General features: G+C 37.7%; 1 protein-coding gene across 2 annotated transcripts; it reads left to right on the plus strand.

Annotated features, from left to right (window-relative positions):
- The first annotated feature begins 930 nt into the window (after positions 1-930).
- RWDD1 (RWD domain containing 1) lies at positions 931-20,059 on the plus strand. 2 transcript variants are annotated; one of them, XM_033103623.1, is made up of 8 exons: positions 1,077-1,211; positions 2,435-2,562; positions 8,306-8,371; positions 10,602-10,732; positions 14,689-14,832; positions 16,403-16,535; positions 17,032-17,094; positions 19,462-20,059. In XM_033103623.1, the coding sequence occupies exons 5-8, from the start codon at positions 14,707-14,709 to the stop codon at positions 19,581-19,583; spliced, it is 444 nt and encodes a 147-aa protein (XP_032959514.1). In that variant the 5' UTR covers positions 1,077-1,211; positions 2,435-2,562; positions 8,306-8,371; positions 10,602-10,732; positions 14,689-14,706; the 3' UTR covers positions 19,584-20,059. The 2 variants fall into 2 exon arrangements, with proteins under 2 accessions (XP_032959513.1, XP_032959514.1); XM_033103622.1 differs by lacking the exon at positions 2,435-2,562 and having other exon boundaries at positions 931-1,211; positions 19,462-19,752.
- Positions 20,060-20,966: the final 907 nt, after the last annotated feature.

Consider the following 20,966-nt stretch of genomic DNA (forward strand, 5'->3'; position numbering starts at 1 on the left):
ATTTCCCCACTTCTTTTGACTTAACGTAAAAATGTTCCTTTATTATAAACACAAATAGTTCTTTAAGATTATTCTCGTAAGAGTAACATGCTTATTTAGCATTGTGGGTCTTTGAAAATTTTCTTTGTAATTGATGAGATGAACTTGGAGATGACAGATGTATATATGCATTTTGAGCATATTCCTCAGTTTCATTCTCCCAAATCAAAGGTTCTGAACAGTTTTAAGTACTGATACTTTTACAGTGCTTATCAACACTGTTACCGAAACCTACGCCCTCTACATCAATTCACAGAGACACGCAATAGCATACATCTTTAAACCTATGTCCAGCCACGTTCATTTTATAAATTCAGAAGCCTAGAGACCTGAATCTAGAACCCAGGTCTCCGGACTTCCAGTCGATTTCTCCCCGGATTCACTTGGGCGGGCCATTCAGCAGTTGGGCCGACATTTCGGGACCCGTGGGACGCACTAGCAGAGCTTCTGCTCCTCTGTGCTCACTGGCTTCCACACTGCTCTCGGCCGCTCGCCCAATTCCCGTGGGACGCCAAGGACCTTGGAGGTTGGAGAAGCGCAGAAGTCACCCGGACTCCACCATTAGCCGACTCCAAGCTGTGCGCCTGTCTGCCCTACCAGACCATAGGGTCGCAAACCGGAAACCGGAAACGACGAAGTTCGCGGAAGCCCCCGGAGTGTCTCCGCCAGCGGCACCTTCCCGCGCCGGCACGCGAGGCCGTCTTTCAGCCTCGACGTATCGATCGAGGATGCCGCGCTGTGGGGCTTCTCCGGCTCAGGTTCTGCAAAGCCCAGGAACCCGCCCGAGGTGTCCGTGACGAATGCCAGACCGAGCGCCTTCACCATCCTCACAAATCCCGAGCGGGCGTGGGATAGGCGGCTACTCAGTGTTCCGCTGGCCAGGCACAACCAGTCAAACGCGGAATTAGGGAGCAAGCGGAGGCCGGCGCGAGCCTGTTGCTCAGCAGGCCGGGCCTGGCTTTGGGCCCGGGCCTCGCAGCCGGGGACTCTGCGCCTGCGCCCGCCCGGCCGCTGCCAGCTCTCCCGGCGCGGCCGCGGTCCCGGCCACAGCGCGCCGCCTGGGTGTCTGGGCGATCCATGGGCAGCGGCGAGGGCCACGATGACAGATTACGGCGAGGAGCAGCGCAACGAGCTGGAGGCTCTGGAGTCCATCTACCCCGATTCCTTCACAGGTGGTACTTCCGCGGCCGCGGCCCGGCAGCCGCCCTGGGGTGGAGTGGGATGGGTCGGAGCCGCCGCGGCCCTCGGTCTCCCAGGCCGAGATGGAGCAGGGGACAGCAAGGCCCTGTGGCCACCTCGCCCACCACTCTCTCAAGTTCTCCCGAAGCATTCAGGCACTTAGGAGTAACTCCACGGCGGTTTCCCTTTCTCCGCTTGTTCCCTGAAATCTGAAAGTCCGGGCGAGGCTGGCGAGGTCCCTGGAGAGTCAGGCCTCGAATTGAGTAGTCGGGGGAACTGTGGTTTCTGTATAACTTACAGCAACCTGAGGTTTAATGAAATAACACGAAAACAGATATCCCAAGTGGAAGTAATCTTTCCACAGCTACAAAGGTGTCAGTGTTCACGTTTTATTCGGGTAGGAGCTGTTTTTCATAACGATGTTGTTTCTAAGCTTATGGGATTCAGAGTGCTGTTCTCAGCGTTACCCAGAATCAGTTTGAGAGTAGCTTTGTCCCTGACGTTTGTCGTTTTTCTTTTCTTTTCTCTTATATTTTGGCATTTTGCTGAATGCCCAATGAATGATGTGGCCCAAAATTGAGTAACACTGTAAATTCCCTGGTTGTTAGACTGGAAGGGATATTAGACATCATCTAGCCTCTACTCTTGCTGCAAGCAAGGTAATGGAGGCTCAGGAAAGGTAAGGGGCTTGCTTTGGGTGGGCCAGCAAGTTAGCGGCAGGACTACTAAGAGTCAGTTCGGTCTGGAACTCCTTTCCTGTTCATTAACCTTCAGACATGTGGGACTTGGGATCCAGTTCCAGCTGGGATGAGTCGCAGCAGAAGATTGGTTTGCGGGTTAGGCTGATGAAAAATACCGTTGAGAAGTTCATTAGGGGTATTTTAAAGGAAGAGCATTCTGTATTAAGCAGTGCTTCAGGTGATTCTGAAAATGCAGCAAGATAGCTGTATCAATGTGGCTTCTCCCACATTGCACTCCGTTTTTGAAAAGTGATCCAGAAAAGCCAATAAGAACTAGTAGAACCTAGGTTTGTGGGATTTATGTTCCCTATCCCTTTCTTTGAGTGTTGTCCTTCATTGTCAGAATTCAGAGTGTCAGGTATGTTAACTCGTTAACTCTAACCCTTCTCCCTTTCGTTGTTTAGTGTAGTTTTCTTAGCTCCAACTTTTGACCACTGCTTGCAATGGTAGCAAATTTTGTTCTGCTTTGCCAACAGGCAGATGCCTCTCAGCTCTCCCTGTATAGCTCCAGTCCTGTTCATGTTCTCTTTCACCAGCAGTACAGCTGTGCTGTGAGGATATTAAGGGGATGAGTGAAGAGGGGTTTGAGAGTGTCATTAACTGGGTGAGTGTGTATGGAGTCTAGCTCCCTTCTCTATCCTTATATATCAATGTCTAAATAAAATAGAATAGAGGGTCGGTCAGTTGTTGGATATATTCTTAATTGTGACGTACGGTCATTTCTAGTACATTGGAAATGTAATAGGCATGAATACTGCGTAGGCAGAGATAAGAAAGCATAAGATGTGCTTTTCTTGTCTTTGAACATAAGGTATCCCTCATTAATTAGTGTGCATATAAGCTTTTGTAAAAGTGGTACATTTTTAACCTTAAAACAATCTTATGATTCTTTCAAATTACTAGGCTCTGATATACCGTGTTTCCCCAAAAATAAGACCTAACTGGAAAATAAGCCCTCGCATGATTTTCCAGGATGACATCCCCTGAACATAAGCCCTCATGCGTCTTTTGGAGCAAAAATTAATGTAAGACTCGGTCTTATTTTCGGGGAAACACGGTAGTTTAGTATGTACAATTCTTGTCAGATGCAAAAGTGCTTGATGATTCTGAGCCAGGGTAATAAAAGATAATTTATGAGTCTTCGACGCATGCAAGTATTCTGCAGGATTAGCCGAGCCCATCTGTCTCTAATTCCTGTCAGCGTTCCTACAAGCTTTGCAATAAATAAATTAAATTGAGATGTCGTGCTTTATAGTTCTTCAAGAACTTTGCCTTACTCCTTACCATGTTCTTTATGAAACATCTCAGGGAAAAGGCGTTGGACTTTGGAATAAAATGTTTCCATGTTTGATCTTTTGAAATCTTAAGGATTTGCAAGGTTTATAGCCTTCCTTTGTGTAGATGATTTCATACTTTAATATTTTCGTACCAGGTTTAAGAAAGAGAGCTTGCGTGTTTCAGTTTGCAAAGGAACATGAATTGGTCATTTGCTGACTACATTTTAAATCACATGTAATATTAGATTTTTTCATATTAGATTTGGTAAATGCGCAATGCTGTTGATGAAGGAAGTAGATGACTATTTTTTAAGTAGATGACTGAGTGCATGACAGAGAAGCCTTTGTTAAGCACGTCGTGACGCCTTTGTGCATGCTGGAGGGGCACTGTCCAGCCAGCCCGTGGTCCTAGCCATGTAGACCTAGCCTAACCTCAATTGATTGGTTGATATTTGCAAGGAACTGTTGATCCAGTATTGCATTTGTTGTGAATTTAAGAAATCATAATACAGTTTCTTTTTTTTTTGCCTATTCTGCAGCTTGATTGCACATTGATTCAATCCTCCTAACAACTAGTCTTCCAAAATATAATGGACTCTCCTGATAACACATTCTCCTTTAGTAGTGCTTCTCTTGGCAAGGTCCTACTAAGGTAGTAGAATTTGGTTATTTCCTTTTCTGTATCAAAATCTCTGCTTATGGGGAGTTTTATTGGAACAAATTGGTTGGCTTCAAGCTAACCAAAAGTCAAGTTCCCTTAATTCTGTTTGGTCTTACAAAGAGCAGTAGTACATAATCCTGTATCACCTCTAAGTAGAGCCATGAGCATTTAACATTTATAATTGCATCTTAGCGATGGGGCAGAAATCATCTTGCAAAAGCAGTTTTTCTAAGACAGACACTTCCTAAAAATCAGAAGGACTTATTTTAATATGAGCTGTCTGGTTCTTTGTAAAACCCTTAATGTCATTTGTGTGTCCCCTTAGTATACCTTTCAGCTTCTACTTCCGTTGTCTCTGTTCTTGACAAAATCCTTAATTCTGTCCAGTTCACCCTCATCTGCCCCTATATCACCTAACACTTCTGCCCCTCCACTGGTTCTTTCCACTATGCCAAACAACCTTGGTTTTGTTCTGAAAAGTATTTGATCCACTTACAGTGGTGGAAATCTGATGTTTTTAGGGAAGGCCAATGTTTCCTCTGCTTACCCCAAATCAATAGTAATGCATTGGAATGGAATTAGTCCTTTATCAAAAGTCAGGAATCATTCATCTTTACAAGTCCAATGAAGACACTTCCATCCCTATTTTAGTCACCTCCAAGCTTTGTGATATAATCCCTTTCCATGGTGTGTGTGTGCGCGCGTGTGTGTGCCTGTGTATAAACACATTTATTTTTTAATTAGATTCAGCTGTGGCAGAAAACCTCAAATAACAGTGGTTTTGAAAATGTAAAAGTTTACTGCTCTTGTGCATAAAAGGTAGTTGTGTAGTTTTTAGTCCCAGAACTCCTTAGAGACCCAGGCTTCTTAATTTTCTGTCACCCCTAAGATGTAGTCTCTCCCTCTTGGTCATGATGGCGACATTCCTTTTCCATACTGTAGGATAGCTAAAGGAATGATGGAAAAAAAAAAAAGTAAAAGACAGCATTTCTTAAGGAAATTCCCTGGAAACTGTTAAAGGACTTAATTTGCTTCCATCTCAGTTGCTGGAACTTAATCATTTGGTGAGACCTAACTGGGGAAGAGTCTGGGAAATGTAGTCTGTATTCTGGGTGGTCACTATGCTCAGTTAAAAATCGTATAACTGGAAGAAGGGGAAAGTGGATCTTGAGGGATATTAACATTGTTCTTCAGCATCCTTTTTTTGTTGTTCCTGGTTCACAATTTTTTCCCTAATGGCTGCTTGGTATAATGAGTATTATTAGCTCCGTGTCCTTAGACAAATCACATTAACTTCTCCCTTCCTTAGTTTACATATCTGTTTAATGAGGAATATGTAATGTAAATACTTTGTAACTGTTAAACAGTGTAGATACTCTTGACTAGAAATTTGCCGTATTCATTGCTGATTCTTCTAATATGACTTCATAATTCCTGTCTTTATCAACAAACGGTTTTGATTTCCCTTTTCTTCAACTGCCTGGGGCCATAGCCACACCTTGGACATGCCATCTTCAAAATTTTGATCTCTAAACTTCCTCTTTCTGTCCATAAACTCTGTAACCCTACAGTTCTTTCATTCCCATGCTTTTACTTACCATGCCTCTCGTGGTTTATCATGGATTGATAGTTTATCAGCTTCTTTCTTGTTTATCTTGCCTCCTTATTCTGTCTGGCCCCCAAGGTCAGGCAGTTTAGTGATGTTCATGCTAGCATCCCCATGTCCTCATTTACCAAATATTTGCCACATATGATTGTTAGAAGCTCAGTCTATTGGCAAAAGACATCAAATAAGTAATTTATAACAGTGTGATGACTCTTTCAAGTATGTATAGGATGCAGTTGGAGCATAAGGAGAGGGGCGAGTCGGAGTTGTTTTGGAGAATTGAAGAGTGATGAGTTACGAATGAGACGTGGGGAAGGGGCACAGCATGTGCAGAGCATGACTCTGAGAGAGCCAAATGTGTTCACAGGACAAGTGGCTTGGTATTGCGAGAACGAAGTGAGAAGTGAGTCATGGAAAATGAGACCGGACAAGGAAGCAGGGGCCAGATCACAAAGGGCCTTGTTAGGCATTTACATAAGTTGTTAGGAATTTACCATATGTTCCATGTGTACAGGCCAAGGGTTCAGCGCCCATTTTCTCCCCACATAGGTATATAGACACATACACATTATAGGTGCACATTGTAGACGCTGCCATGTCAGACTTGGATCTCAACAGTTGGGTGGCTTTACAAATAAAACAGGCTTTTCTTGAGTGTTTTTAACATCTCAGGCATGGCTGCTGCAAAAGAAAGCTTTTAATCTTTGGCACTTTTTCCTCCTCTTTTCCCCAAATTTATGATTCCTTACAAAACTGGTGTTGGTCCTTATTTCTCTCTGCTGTCTCTGTAGTGATCTCATTTAGTCTAGTGGCTTTAGCTATCAGCTCTCTGTGGTTGATCCCAGATTAAATTCAAGCCTAGCTCTCTTTAGCTCCATTTGCTCGTTTCTGATTGCATACTCAGTACTTCTAACTGAAACTGTCCTGTGTCCTTCAAATATATCCTATTTAATTTTTATTTTGTATTTCTTGTTTTTGTTAGTGACACCGCTGTCCTCTGCCTATAAATTCAGAATGTCATTCATCACTGTGTTCCCTGCTATTTCCATCGCTGCCAACCTAGTTCAGAACCTCATTAACTTTGCTGGGATGATTTCAATAGCTATCTAGTTTTATCAAGCCCTTAGTGTCATTTCTCTCCTTCCATTTTATGCACTGTTGCTAGATTTACCTTCCTATGTTTGGAAATACAATTCTGACCATATTGCTGCTGCTAAAAAAACAAAACCCACTAAAAACCTGTCACTGTCCACAACTAAGCTTTCAACTTTGTTTTCATAGGTAGAGCCAATCATATTGTAAAAGCTTTATTATAATTTCCTTTCAAGGACTTTTTCAGCCTGGGCTGGCTTGCCTGAGGCCTATTAAAATATGAGTCCAGTGAGTCTTTTATCTTTTCGACAAACACTTTCCTAGTAATCATAGGTGTTCATTATTGCTTCAAGTACTTTTAAACTTCAATTAAAATGAAGTCATCTGTCTTGAAAATTTTATTGATAATGAATATTTATGAAGGCCTCAGAAGTTCCAGAGTAGGAGAATCTGAGTACTTTCCATAGTGACTTCTTCAGAGATCCCCTGGCTCTTTCATTTCGAAAAGAGGCTACTTAGCTGCTATGAACCTTGATAGGGGCTGATGCTTTCCAGGCCCAGAGTGAGGCATAGCAGCTATCATGGGTGTCTTGAATTTTCCTTGTTTCTTCTTCTAATGGTTCTGAATGCAAGATTTGTCTTTGTTTTCCTTCTTTTATTCCATTAGTTTATCTCTTTCATTGAGCCAAAATTTACTGAGTTTCTAGATACTGCCAGGCACTGATCTAGGCGCTCTCATAGAGTTTTTATAGTATTCTTGGGAAATAGATAATAAACAGATATATAGTATCAGATAGACATCAGGGTGTAAAATGGTATATAAAGCTTTCTTTTTTATGTAATTATTGATTTATGTGCCTTGTCTTAACAGATTGTAAGCAATTTGATGTTTGGATTTATGGCCAGTTTTGTAATTCCATGAAAGAAGGCAGAGGCTCAATAATTTGTGAAAGAATAAAGTTTGGTTCTAGAGATGATGTGGGAGAGAGAGAGATAGCTAGAAGATACAAACTAACAAATTAATATTTACTATTTGTCGTGGAGATTCTGAGTTATATTTCAGAACATATAAGTATAAAAATTAGTGATAATACTGAATATTTATATATTAATATAGTTTCTAATAAGAAACACCAAACTCTTTTGTCACTCCATTTGGGAATTTTTTAGAATGTAGTTTTCCTTATATCCCCTGTTTTGTCGAAAATGAGATTTAGCCGGACCATCAGCTCCAATGCGTCTTTTGGAGCAAAAATTAATATAAGACTGGGTATTATATTATATTATATTACATTATGTAATACAAATACTAATTTTATACTAATTTTATATAATCTTATACTAATTTTGCTCCTAAAGACGCATTAGAGCTGATGGTCTGGCTAGGTCTTATTTTCGGGGAAACACAATAGGTGGATATTTTGAATTAAAAGATAAATAACTTAATTATTTTAATTGATTTGATAAATCTACAGGAGGGTATCCATTATAGGTATTTCTTTCCAGATTACAGACATCCCAAGATTTAAATAGAGAATTGATGGATGTGCTTTATCATTTGACTGTTCTGTTCCGTTTGTTTTTGTGGGAATGGAAATTCAGGCTAGGGGATCAGTTTCCCCAACTGGGTAGTGATATTTTGCTAATAAGGAAAAGCATCTGCCTTAGGAAGCTTCTTAATAACTTAACCTCTGTGTATATTTTCTTGCAGTATTATCAGAAAATCCACACAGTTTCACCATTACTGTGACATCTGAGGCTGGAGAAAATGATGAAAGTAAGTCTAATCAAAAATACTTGTGTTTTTCTAAACCTCTCAGGAATTTTACTCATTCTGTAGCCATTCTGTGCTGGGCATTGCAGGTGCTAAAGTACTAGTAAGAATCTAGTTGAAGTGTTGTGTGGTTCTAGTTGGTAGTATGATGTAAACATGACTTACAGAGAAATAGAGAGGAAGCCAACAATATATAGTCTGACACAGTAAGCTTAGTTTTTAAAAGTGAGGCAGAAACACAACAATACCCCAGATGGAGAAAGGGTAACAGATTTTTGGCCAAAAAAGACTTTGCATACACACACATTTCAGTGATTGTGTGGTATTCCATTGAGTGATTGTTATTTTTCCATGACTGTTTTTTGTCTTTGGACATTTAGATTGTTTACTAGACTTTTGCTGTTCTAAATTAGGCTGGATAAACATCTGCATGTTTTTTCTCTCTCTCTTTAAGATAGATATCCTACTGTTATATAAATATATTTGTATAAAACCAGGTAAAACCACTATTACACAACTATAGAACTAAGACAGATATGCAAATTGAAATAAAGCATCTATAAAACTAATAAATTAATTTAAACTTGGCAGATGTTCATTGGGAAATATCTGAAGTTCATCTCAACCTTTAGTCCAGTTCAGTTAATATTGTAATTTGATAATAAACCATTATGTAAATTGATGTTAATCCCAAGGAGTTTTTTACCCCGTTAAGCTAGTCAACTAAAATTTCTGCCATGTGATACCAATTTTAGTGGTATCACTTGATAACTCTAAATCTGTCTTATATAACTGAAAATGAGGTTGGCATAGAGATAATACTGAAATCTGAATTAAAAGAATGCTGGATACAGTTATTTGCATACAGTATATTATACATAGATAATATTTACATATAGGTATATATATATATATATAAAATCTGAAAAAAATGAGCAACTTTTTACATTTTGTTTAAAATGTAAATATATGCATAGAAGTATACTTTAAAGTATCCTTTTAAAAATACTTTAAATATACTAAAATGGTAACAGTGATCGTTTCCTGATAATAGGATTATTATTGATTTTATTTTTACCTTAGTGTATTCCTAAATTTTTTATAATGAATATCTATTACATCCTATAGTAGAATGAATAATATTTTTTAAAAAGTTTCTGTTTTTAGCAATAAAATTAGAAACATGTTAAGAAAAAAAGAAAAATGCCAAAAGACCGGTATTTCTTACTGACCTAACACTTAATCTTTCTTATATCCATTGACTCATAAAAATACTGTGTTGACATCCTACACAAAAATTTAAAACAAAATAGCAAACCAGCGGCACATTTTAAGAGAAATCTAGATTTGAGTTAAAATCATCAAAATGAGGAGGTTTTAATAATTAAAATGTGAGTTTTAATTATTTAAGAAAGGCGAAATCTAGACAAAGGATCATCGTGGCTAATAAATTTTAATAGAAAATGTGTATTACGTCAGCTTAGTTGCAAATTACTTAGTGGAACTGAGAATTCACTAGGCTGGGCTGCAGAGAGATACCGTGTACTGATGTGCCTGCCGGTAAGAATCTCACTCCAATAGTGAGACAAGTGTGAGGTCTGTCAATTGGCACAGGCCACAGGAGTGAGTGGGAATATGTAGATGAGTCAAGTTAAAAGTTTCTCAGACAACCTCTCAAACTGTCCAATTCAAAACCATGTCACCAGCTTCAAAACCATGTCATCCAGCTTCAAAACCATGTCATCCAGCAACCCCTTAGCAGTCCTCTGCTGTCATTGTACAGACAGAAACATAGACTCCAGGACTAAAGTCAGATCTGCACTGGGAACTCTGTCTAGTACAGGCCTGAAAATGAGCCTCAGACAGTACTTTTTCTATTATGTCTGGTACCTTTTGTTCATTTTAAGGAGGGTTTTTAAATGAGTGGCTTGTATGCATCCTCTTTCTCAGACATGAAATAGGGTAGAATACTAATAAGTAGTAAATGTATCTCATGTGTTAGAAGTGATTTTCGGCATTCCCATGATTTTCACTTTTCTTTGTGGTATGTGTTGTTCATATTAGTGATTTTCTGTCTGGTCTCATAGTAACCTTGTTTTTCTTTGCTGCAAAATCTGCTGTGCTACTTTTCATTGACACATTGTAAATTAATTACTGTTTCAACCAAGATGTGGAATTCTCTATACTTAACATTTTAAGGTATTCATATCAATCTCTTATGTTGTGTCTTTAGCTGTCCAGACTACTCTCAAGTTTACATACAGTGAAAAATACCCAGATGAAGCCCCCCTTTATGAAATATTCTCCCAGGAAAATCTAGAAGATAATGATGTCTCAGGCATTTTAAAATTATTAGCACTACAGGTAAGGAAATAAGTTTTGTAATTGCATTATTTTATTAGCCTTAAGTATTACACATTAATTTCAAGAATCAGAAAATGCTATTAAATATATATCATTAGTATATGAACAAGCAGAATTCATTTTATATATATACATATATATATATACACACACATATATGTAGTATATACTCGTATATATGTATTCACAAAGCATCTTTATTTTTGTTTCCCACTGTACCTTTAATCTTTGAGTAAGAGAAGTTGTCCCTGTACCCCTGTTTGAATCTCAGTCAGCCCCATGACTTTTAGATGATAAGCAGTTTGGTACGTATTTTGAACTATAAATACAGCTTTGATTTGGTTCTCAGAATAGCCAGTCCCCTGTGCAGTTAAAAATTCTAACTTTAAACAAAATGAAAACTTCCAGCCTCTCTGACCTGCTGCAGGCTAGTGGCCTACAATCTGGGAAGAGAACTGGTGATAGTTTTTTTCCCTGTCTCTCTTCCCTAAACTTACAAACAGCAGTGATGGTGTGTGACTCCTCTAAGAGGGGAGGTTATGTGGAAATAAACATGGGTATTGGAAGGTTTTTATTTGGCCAGTTCTGTGGTGGTATGGGCTACCCACAGTCTGGGTGTTTAAATCTGTCTCTTGCTTGGGTAGAGAGTTTCCATGGGTTCTTCGGAGTAGGGTGTAGGGAGGGCAAGTAAAATCTTCACCACTTTAAAATCAGAAGTCCTAGTTTTGTTTGTTTGTTCTAAGAAGAATTGACAGGAAACATGTCTCTACTTTAAATACAACTTGTATATTTTAAGGTCTATTGGTTTTCTGAATGCTGATATTTTAAAAATTCCTGGACCTATTAGAGAATGGAGAGTGAAGGAAGATATATCAAGCGTAAATTTATGCTGAGCCTGGGCCTTGTTCACTCTGTTATCCAGTATGAAATTATACTAATTCTATTATCATTTGGCATAAAATGCTTCCTTTAAAAACATTGCAGAGAACCTGAGACAATATGCTATATTCAGTCAGTCATGTATTTTATATGTTATTTGATCTGAGTGATTTTTTTCTTTGCATTTTATATTTTATTCATACTCAAACTCCTTCCTTTCCAAAAGAAAGTTTTAATGTCTTTCTAATTCTTACATGAGATCAGATGTATTGAGGGAATATTTGTATTTTTTCTCTAAAAATAGTTGTATTAATTTTTAATTATCAAAATATAAATTCATGTTACAAAATACTCAGAAAATCAGGAAATAATGAAGAAGAAAATAAAGATTACTCTTAATCTCACCAATCAGGTAAAACTGCCTATTAACATTTTGAAGTGATATAGTTCCAGACTTTTTTTCTTATGTTTACATTCAGAGTCCCTCTCTTTCACCCTAGTTAGATCAATACATAATGTTTTATAACATCCTTTTTTTCACATAACAATATAGGAGTGGGCATCTTTCCATTTTAGTAAACATATGTGAATCATTATTTTTAGTAACTGCATAAAATTTCATTGTAAGTATGTGTAATTACACATATCCTTTCTGAAACAACTTCAAATTATTTCTCATTTTTGCCTGTTTTGCTATATAATTCTTTGAACATTCTTACATATCACTATTTGCTAATCCTTATAGCAGAGTCTCCATTGAATCTCTAGTACCTGGCACATAGTAGACACTCAAATATGTATATTTTTTTAATTTAAAGAATGAATTACTGATGAGTGTACTAGTCCAGTGTTAGAAGTACGTAGCTTAAAAGGTATGCATACTTAATTTCATACACATTTCAAATTGACCTTCAAAATGGTTGTGCCAAGTTAGGATCTCACTATAGCCATTGAAGGTGTCTGCCCACATTTGCTAACACTGGATAGTTTCATTTAGAAAGAAAATGATGACAAACATGAAAATAATTCATAATTGGAAATTATATAGTAATGTGGATATCTTTTCATATGACTTCTAGTTATATAGTTTCCACATGAATGACTCTCTTTGCTTTCCTATTGGAATACTTAACTTTTTAAAAAGAGATCCTACTGGGATTTATTTTTGAAATGTATGAAGCATTAAGTGACCAAGACAGACACCATCCCCCCTCATAGATTTTATATACTCTGGTGGGGAATACGGACTAGCAAACTGAATATCATTATTCTGTGTGAAAAATGTTATGATGGGTGAGGTACAGGATTGCATGAGTGGACATAGATTTGAGGCACGGGAGAAGCTTCCAAGAGGAGGCTGAGACCTGAAGAAAGAGTTTGCCAGGCAATAAAGAGAGTAGAAGAGTTTCAGGGTAAATGAATAAGCTGTTAAGAGGCATGAAAGTGAGAGAGATCATTATTTCCTTTAAGAACTTCTGGTCATACTAAATTACTTGAGCTTAGAATTTGAGGTTGGTGGTTATGTGTGATGGAATTAAAGAGGTTCGTTCCCAAAGGGTCTTCTAAACTGTTTAAAAAGTATGCTCTCATTCCTGATTGTTTTGGGAAGCTATGAGGGGTTTTGTGTGTGTGTGTTGAATAGTCAGAAAAGTTGATATCAGGGGTGACAAGACCAGAGTATTTTAAGAAGAACAGTTAGGAATTTCTTGTAATATTCCAAGCTGAAGATGATGGTGTCCTGATGATCGTGTTAATGGAGAACAGTAGGCGAACTTAAATGATATCCAAGAATGTTAGCTATCTAAGGCTGTTACTGAACTAAATACTATAGGCAGTTGTAACACAGTTTGTATATACAGTATTTGTGTATCTAAATATCAGAAACATACAATAAAAATACAGTATAAAAGTTAAAAAATATACCTGTTAGGGCACTTACAAGAATGGAGCTTGCAGGATTGGAAGTTGCTCTGGGTGAAGCAGATAAGAGACAGTGATTGAGCTTGGGATGGGATGGGATTGTTCCAGTTGGCTGGATGCTAGTGCGATTCTCTGAGATGGAGAACATAGATATAGGTTTCGTGGAGAAGATGATGGTTTCCGTGTTGAGGTTCCTGGGGGACATCCAAGTCACTGTGCAGTGGGCAGTTTTCATATGGGTTTGGCACTCAGGAGAGAACTTTGTTTAGAGTCACATTTAGGATGGTTAGCATGGAAACACTACAGAGACGCTCCACTGAAGAGGATTACAGGAGCTAGCTTGAACCCTAGTATTCATGGAGGGCCCAGGAGATGAAATACCCACTCGAGTGCTGCTGAGGCCAGCCCTGTCGAAGGAATGCTGGGAAATCTCTTCTAGGACAGAGATTCTGGCTAGAGTATTTTGGATTTTTTTTTCTTTTTTTTTTTTTTTTTTGTCTGCTTCCTTGGAACTCTATCTTATTTCTGTAGATAAATAAGATAATCTTGTTTTAGTTTATTCTGCCTTCAAATGAATAAGTTCCAAATAGCTTTTGAATTATATCCTTTTCATGAGACAGAGATGCTTTCATATTTTGTTTTAAACCATTTCAAATCAAAAGAAAAAATGGGAGATAAAGATAAATCACAAAAGTACCTACATTTTTTATTATTGTATTATGTTAGCAAATCACTTTAGCCTCAAAGTTAAGTTCATTGTCACAACTCTTAAAGTACCCAGAAGGAACTAAAATAATGAAAACACGCTTGAGAACTGATGTTACTAGCAACTGTAGGAAAGGTTTTCTGAATTCTACCTACATTTATAATTATTAAACAGAATTTACTGAAATATCTGTTTTAGATTGGACATAGCAAATTACATAACGTTTTAAAGTTGAGAAGTGTTATTTATATATAATGCTCAATTCTTAAATTATCACTTACAATTCTTAAATTGTCAGAACTTACAGCATGTAACTGAATTAGTAATCATATTATAAATGTATGGAGTTCAGTTATTATGCTGAAACATTTTTTTATTGGTTAGTTGTTTTAATTTTTTCTGAGAAGTATGCTTCTCACTACAACCTCGTTTTTTTGTTGTTGTTACATAGGCAGAGGAAAACCTTGGAATGGTGATGATCTTTACTTTAGTGACAGCTGTGCAAGAAAAATTAAATGAAATAGTAGATCAAATAAAAACTAGAAGAGAAGAAGAAAAGAAACAAAAAGAAAAAGAAGCAGAAGAAGCCGAAAAGGTATATTAACAGCTATGTTTTATTTCGCTATTCTCTAAGCCTGGTTTTTTTGGTTGATTTGTTTTTTGGAAATTTCATTAATTTTTTTGGAAGTAACAAAAATAAACAAAAGTAAATTTTAGTAAAGCTTTTACTAAGTAAAATTTTAGATGGGAAGTCCCTCTTTTACTTGGTTGCATAGCACAAGTAATGATTAATAATCAGTTAATAAGGGTTAGTAAAGTTCATGCAGGTAAGATCAAGAAATATAAATTATTTCACTTATAGTATATAGTTTGGAATTATAAAGCCCTCACCAGAGTTTTTTAAATATAGTTAGGCATGGCTTAACAGATAAATGTTCTAAGAAATGCATCATTAGGTGATTTCATCATTGTGTGGACATCATGAGTGCACTTACACAAAACTAGATGGTCTAGCCTGCCACACGCCTGGGCACTTATGGTATGGCCTGTTGCTCCTAGGCTGCAAGCCTCTATACTATGTTACTGTACTAAATACTGTGGGCAATTGTAACACAGTTTGTGTGTACAGTATTTGTGTATCTAAACATAGGGAAGGTACAATAAAATACAGTATACAAGATAAAAAATCTACCTGTGTGGGACACTTACCATGAATGGAGCGTGCAGGACTGGAAGTGGCTCTGGGTGAGTCAGGAGTGAGTGGTGAGTGAATATGAAGGCCTAGGACATCACTGTCACTACCGTAGACTTTATAAACACTGTGCACTCAGGCTGCACTAAATTTATAAAATAACATGAGATTAAATCAAGCATAAGAGAAAATGATGCAATCAAGAGATGCAGTAAACATGAGATGTATGAGGTTGCTGCTGGTGAAACATGGCTCACTGTGTTATAGCAAATTTTTTTATTTTTATGAGTAGAAAGAGTACGTTATAAAATAATGATAAACGGGACAGTATCTAGTAAGTACATCAGCCAGTAACATAGTTGTTTATTATCATTATCAAGTGTGTACTGTACATAATTATATGTGCTGTATTTTTATACGACTAGTAGCACAGTGTGTTTGCTTATACCGGCATCACCGCAAACACACAAGTAACGCGCTGCCCAGTGTTGTTAGGGCAGCTACAACATCACTAGGCGAGAGGAATTTTCCCATTCCATTGTAATCTTATAGGCCCACCATCTTATAGGTGGTCTGTCATTGACCAAAACATTATTATGCAGCATATGACTGTATTTACTAAGGTAAAGAAAACCTCAAATTCTGAAATGAAGTGAAAAGATAAGCTACATACTAGTGTTATAAATTGATGCGTGTTGAAAACATTAATACTGACAGCAACAATTTTCTTCTTAAGGGTGAAGAGCAATGGAGATACGTTGCATATTATCTTTGATTTGTGTAATAAAAATAAAAAATGGACTCGTCCAGAGTAAAATGCCTAAAACTAGTGCGAGTAGCCAGTGCAGGCAAAAATCACATTAAATATTTCAAAACTTGAAAAAGCTTTTCTGTGTTTTACCTAGATCATTGGGCTTTATTTTTTAAACTGTTGTCTCATTTATCTGGTGACATGTCTTTCTTATTTTCTAAGCAATTATTTCATGGCACTCCTGTTACAATTGAAAATTTCTTAAGTTGGAAGGCCAAGTTTGATGCAGAACTCTTGGAAATTAAAAAGAAACGAATGAAAGAAGAAGAACAAGCAGGAAAAAATAAATTAAGTGGTATGACTCTCTCCTATCTGTTCCCCCCAAACTCTTCTGCATTGCTTCTTATATAGCAAGAGAATCATTTGGACAGATTTCTATGAGAAAATAATATACTTAGGCATGTATGACAGAAAGAGAAAGCATTCTCTGCTTGATGATGTATCTTCGCACATAATTGTAATGAATATTTATGGATTATCTTTGATCTGAATATCGCAGTGGATAGATCTTAAGATACAGCTACCATGATTTTCAGGATCATAAGCCTTAGAAGTGACAAAGTAAAACCCATTTGTTTTTCTAGGACTCTTAAGGCAGACTGGGTTGTCACTTGTTCTATTTTAATGCAAATGCATTTCATATGCCTCTTAGCTGAGTTCAAAAATTTCTTGAAATTCACAATAAAACAGATTTTCAGACTTGTTTTCTTGGGTTTTTATACTTTTTAAAGGGTTGTAGAGAAGATGGGGGAAACCATGCTGTTCAAATTAAACATATTTCTTTTTTTTAGGGAAACAGCTATTTGAAACAGATCATAATCTTGACACATCTGATATCCAATTCTTGGAGGATGGTAAGATAATATTAGAATTCCATCTGTACATATTGTTTCTAATATTAAACCATGAAAATCAGAGTGATAACTTAATGTAAATCTTTCCTCCCAAGGGTGTAAAGAAATACATTTTGAAGGATAAATTGTAATGTTTGATCAGTTTATACATTGAACTATAGCAATGTATTCTTTAAAGTTTTCTGATAAACTGAAGCAAAATCGAAGATAGCAATAGATAAATAATTGTGGTCACATTACCCTCTCACAACTAGTAAACCAAGCTATTGTGACTTAGGTGATCTGTTTTCTTCAGATTTCTAGTATCATACATCTATGGAAACTGTATTCCATGGTTTGTCATGGAGCTTTATAAAAACCTGAGATCTGGAACTCCCCTTGCCCACTAACGCAAAATCTTACATTTCATACCACTCTTGCTCTTTTTGGGGTGTCTAGTTCCTTATGTTTTCCTTCTTCTCCTTTTTATTCTAACTCTGCCCTCTTTCAGACTTCCGTCTATGGATTGTCCATCCATCTATCCACAAGTATTTATTGTACCCCTGCTACTATAAGCCAAGCACTCCCCTGACCATTGAGGATACAACAGAGAACAGCTTAGAAAAATTCCCAGCCCTCATGGAGCTTATGGCATACATCTGTTTCTTAAACTGTGCTTCATACTGTCACACCTCCAGTAGTGCCCTACATACTTGTAGGATTCTGCACATCATTTGTTAGCCTTCTGTCATGCCCATGTTGCCAGTTGGGGATCCTCTAGCATCTGGCCTTTCAACCTTGGCCCGGGACTATCTGCTGGAGCAAAATCGAAGATAGCAATGCTAAGAAGCAGTGTTGATGTGGCCCGCTGTTACATCATGCTTCTTACCCTTAGCTGCGCCCTTACTGACATTCCACATTTTTTAAGTGTATCTTACTGTATTATGGCTCCAAGATTTTTATAGTCTCAAAACAAACAAAAACCAGCAAGGATGTCCTCATCTATCTCCTTCTCACTTTAAGGGCTCATTTAACCTCCTATTTTGTTGAGAAATTCTAGATCCAAAAAACTTTGTTTCACTATCTCTTGCACTTTAGAAGTTTTACTATCTTCACTCATTCTTGACTTCTCTATGTGAGTGCATCAGGTATCTCCTTATATCCAATAACTTACCAAAGACTGTCTGTTGTTTCTGCAACTGAAATGTCTTCTCAACTCTTTCCTCCTGATCTGAAGATATGTCATTTTTCACCTGGACTTTTGTGGTAGCTTCTTAAATTGTCTCCCTGCATCAGTCTCTTCCTCTTTCTAATGACCTTACCTACTCTATAGCCACCACCTCTGTGGTGGTGTTTCTAAACCCTGATTGAATTATGACTTTTCTCTCTTTAAAATCCTTCAATGGTTGTCTACTGCTTCAAGGACAAGGTTGAGCTACACAGTTCTTCAGTCTAGTCTTTATGTGTATTATCTCCAGATATTTTTCTTCAAGAATCTTATGTTCCGGTTAGAAGTACTCAAGGTTTTAGCTTTTCTTTCTGCCTTTGCATATACTTCTACCTAGAATTACTTCATTCTGTCCCCTTTCTTCTCGGTGGATTCAAATTTATCAGGAAGCTATTTCAGAGGTCATCTGCTCTGTGAAGCCTTCACTACCTCTGTCAGACAGAGCCAATCATTTTTTGGCCTGGACTTTGAAAATTGTATTTTATTACTGAACTGCTCATACGTGTGAAGCAAGACTCATTTTCATTGAGTTGAATGTCTGGGCTAGAGTCTGGGGAGGAAGATGAACAATTTTGGGTGAAATTAAGAGTACTGTAATATGCTACCTTTATGTATTTCAGACAAACTGAAGGAAGAGTGAAGATGTTTAATGAAAAGCCCGGGTATTGTGCCCGATAGGGCTTAGATAACTAGGAATCTTGGAAAGGCATACCACTGGTTATGAGGGGAACTGGGTGACAGTGAAGATCAAGTTAAATCTGTCAATTCAATAACAAGTGCAGCTGAGCTTTAATGATGTACATATCTGCCACTACTGTGTTCTGGTATGGGGCCCATGGTCAGTGTAGTCAACTTTGTATAATCAGGGCATATCATCATTGTCTTCAACTTACCACATGCCACATCATAAATAATTCATTCTACAAGGCTTTTTAATAACTGGATTTTTTAGACTATGAACTGGAAGCATGAAGTTGTTCTTAAAATGTGTGAGTCTCTGCTAACCAAAACAGACAGACCATTGTCGGTATATTTGCAGTAGTTGGGGTTTCATCACTTGCACCTCCCGCGCACAGGTAGAAGTTTCTGCTTGGTGCTGCCAGTAGTTGTATCTTTGATTCCTTACTGGAGGACTGAACGTGAAATCTTGTCTTTTGCAGCTGGAAACAATGTGGAAGTAGATGAGTCTTTGTTCCAGGAAATGGATGACTTGGAGCTAGAGGATGATGAGGACGATCCAGACTACAGTCCTGCTGAGCCAGAGAGTGACTTGACTGATTAATGGACTGTCCCCGTCTGCGGAGAGGCGCGACTGCCACAGCATCTGTGGCTATGCTGAGAGGGTGTTGATGTTCCTTTCTTTTTTTCTAAGAAAAAATAATTTTCAGGAGAATATTCTTCTGAGGCCTTTCATCATTGAACTTAATAAACTGACCTTAACGTTTCAAATATAAGATGTTGAATTCCTCTTATTGGTGGGAAGCAGGAAAAATATTTAAAATCATATAGTGTTGGAGAGAGACCTGCCTGTCACTCCAGACATGAATATAGGCTGCTACTGTTGCTCAGGTGTGGTTTTTATACAAGGAACTGGAATAACTCAGAACTTCTGTGGTGGTTTTTGGGTTCTAAGTGTTGTCATTCATATAGAGTATTAGAAGACTGAGGTGATTAGAACATTAAACCTTGTGCATTCTAGCCTTCAGGCATGATAAATTGAAGTCTTAACAAAACCAGAAGCCCATATTATAGTCAGGAGAAAGTGGACTTTAGTCCTGTGGTAGTATTTGAATCTGAACCATCTGTGGAATTGTTAAGGGGTGCACTTTAGGCCCTTCTCAGTTGAGGTTAATAAACACTGAGCCTCAGTCTGAATTTTAAAACTGAAATCTCATGCCAGTGACTCGGGACTGTAGTGCCCACTCCTGATGAAGAACCACAGTCCTACTGTTGTGGAGTCATGTGTTGTGATGTTCCCCTGCGTTTCTAATTACCCATCTTGAAGGGGTCTGAATTCTTGGGGTTAGACACTGTCGACAAGAGAACCACACATTCACATCTGCACTTATGAGACCTTATGATTAATTTTGAATGATTGACTTGGGGATTCCAGGTAGGAGAGTCAGGCTTCATGCAAGTTGTTATCCAGTCACTGCAGTTTTGCAGGATTGAATCTTAACCACAATGAGAAATGATTTGTGCTATTGCAAATAGCTGCCTCCATTTCAAAGTACGTCTGCCATACCCACAAACACAGCAATATTAATCGCACATTTATTTTTGCAGTCAGACCTTATGATTAAATCAAATACTTGAAGACAAAACTATCATTGAGGAATTTAATACTTTTCACAGACTTGATCTCAGACCAGTGAAAGGGAATGGCAGTCATGGTTAGCATTTCTTTTTTTTTTAGTTTCAAGTGTTGAAAACAACATGATTAAACGTATACAACCCTCACAAAGTAATCCCCCCAAGTCTACTACCCTCTCACATCGTACATAGCTATTACAATACCATTGACTATATTCCCTATGCTGTACTTTACCTCCCATAACTATATATATATGTATGTATACACATGTATAATTATAGTTGACAATATTATTCTACATCAACTTCAGGTGTACAGAGCAGTGGTCAGCATCTCCACTATGTAGTGATC

This window comes from Rhinolophus ferrumequinum, chromosome 3 (assembly GCF_004115265.2).
Source record: "Rhinolophus ferrumequinum isolate MPI-CBG mRhiFer1 chromosome 3, mRhiFer1_v1.p, whole genome shotgun sequence".
Lineage (NCBI taxonomy): Eukaryota > Metazoa > Chordata > Mammalia > Chiroptera > Rhinolophidae > Rhinolophus > Rhinolophus ferrumequinum.

Excerpts from the sequence above, each read along its gene's own strand:
- RWDD1 (XM_033103622.1), top strand. The coding sequence starts at position 1,139 with ATGACAGATTACGGCGAGGAGCAGCGCAACGAGCTGGAGGCTCTGGAG. Across the intron at positions 10,733-14,688 it reads TAAAATTATTAGCACTACAG|GCAGAGGAAAACCTTGGAAT; the intron begins GTAAGGAAATAA and ends GTTGTTACATAG. Across the intron at positions 16,536-17,031 it reads AGGAAAAAATAAATTAAGTG|GGAAACAGCTATTTGAAACA; the intron begins GTATGACTCTCT and ends TCTTTTTTTTAG.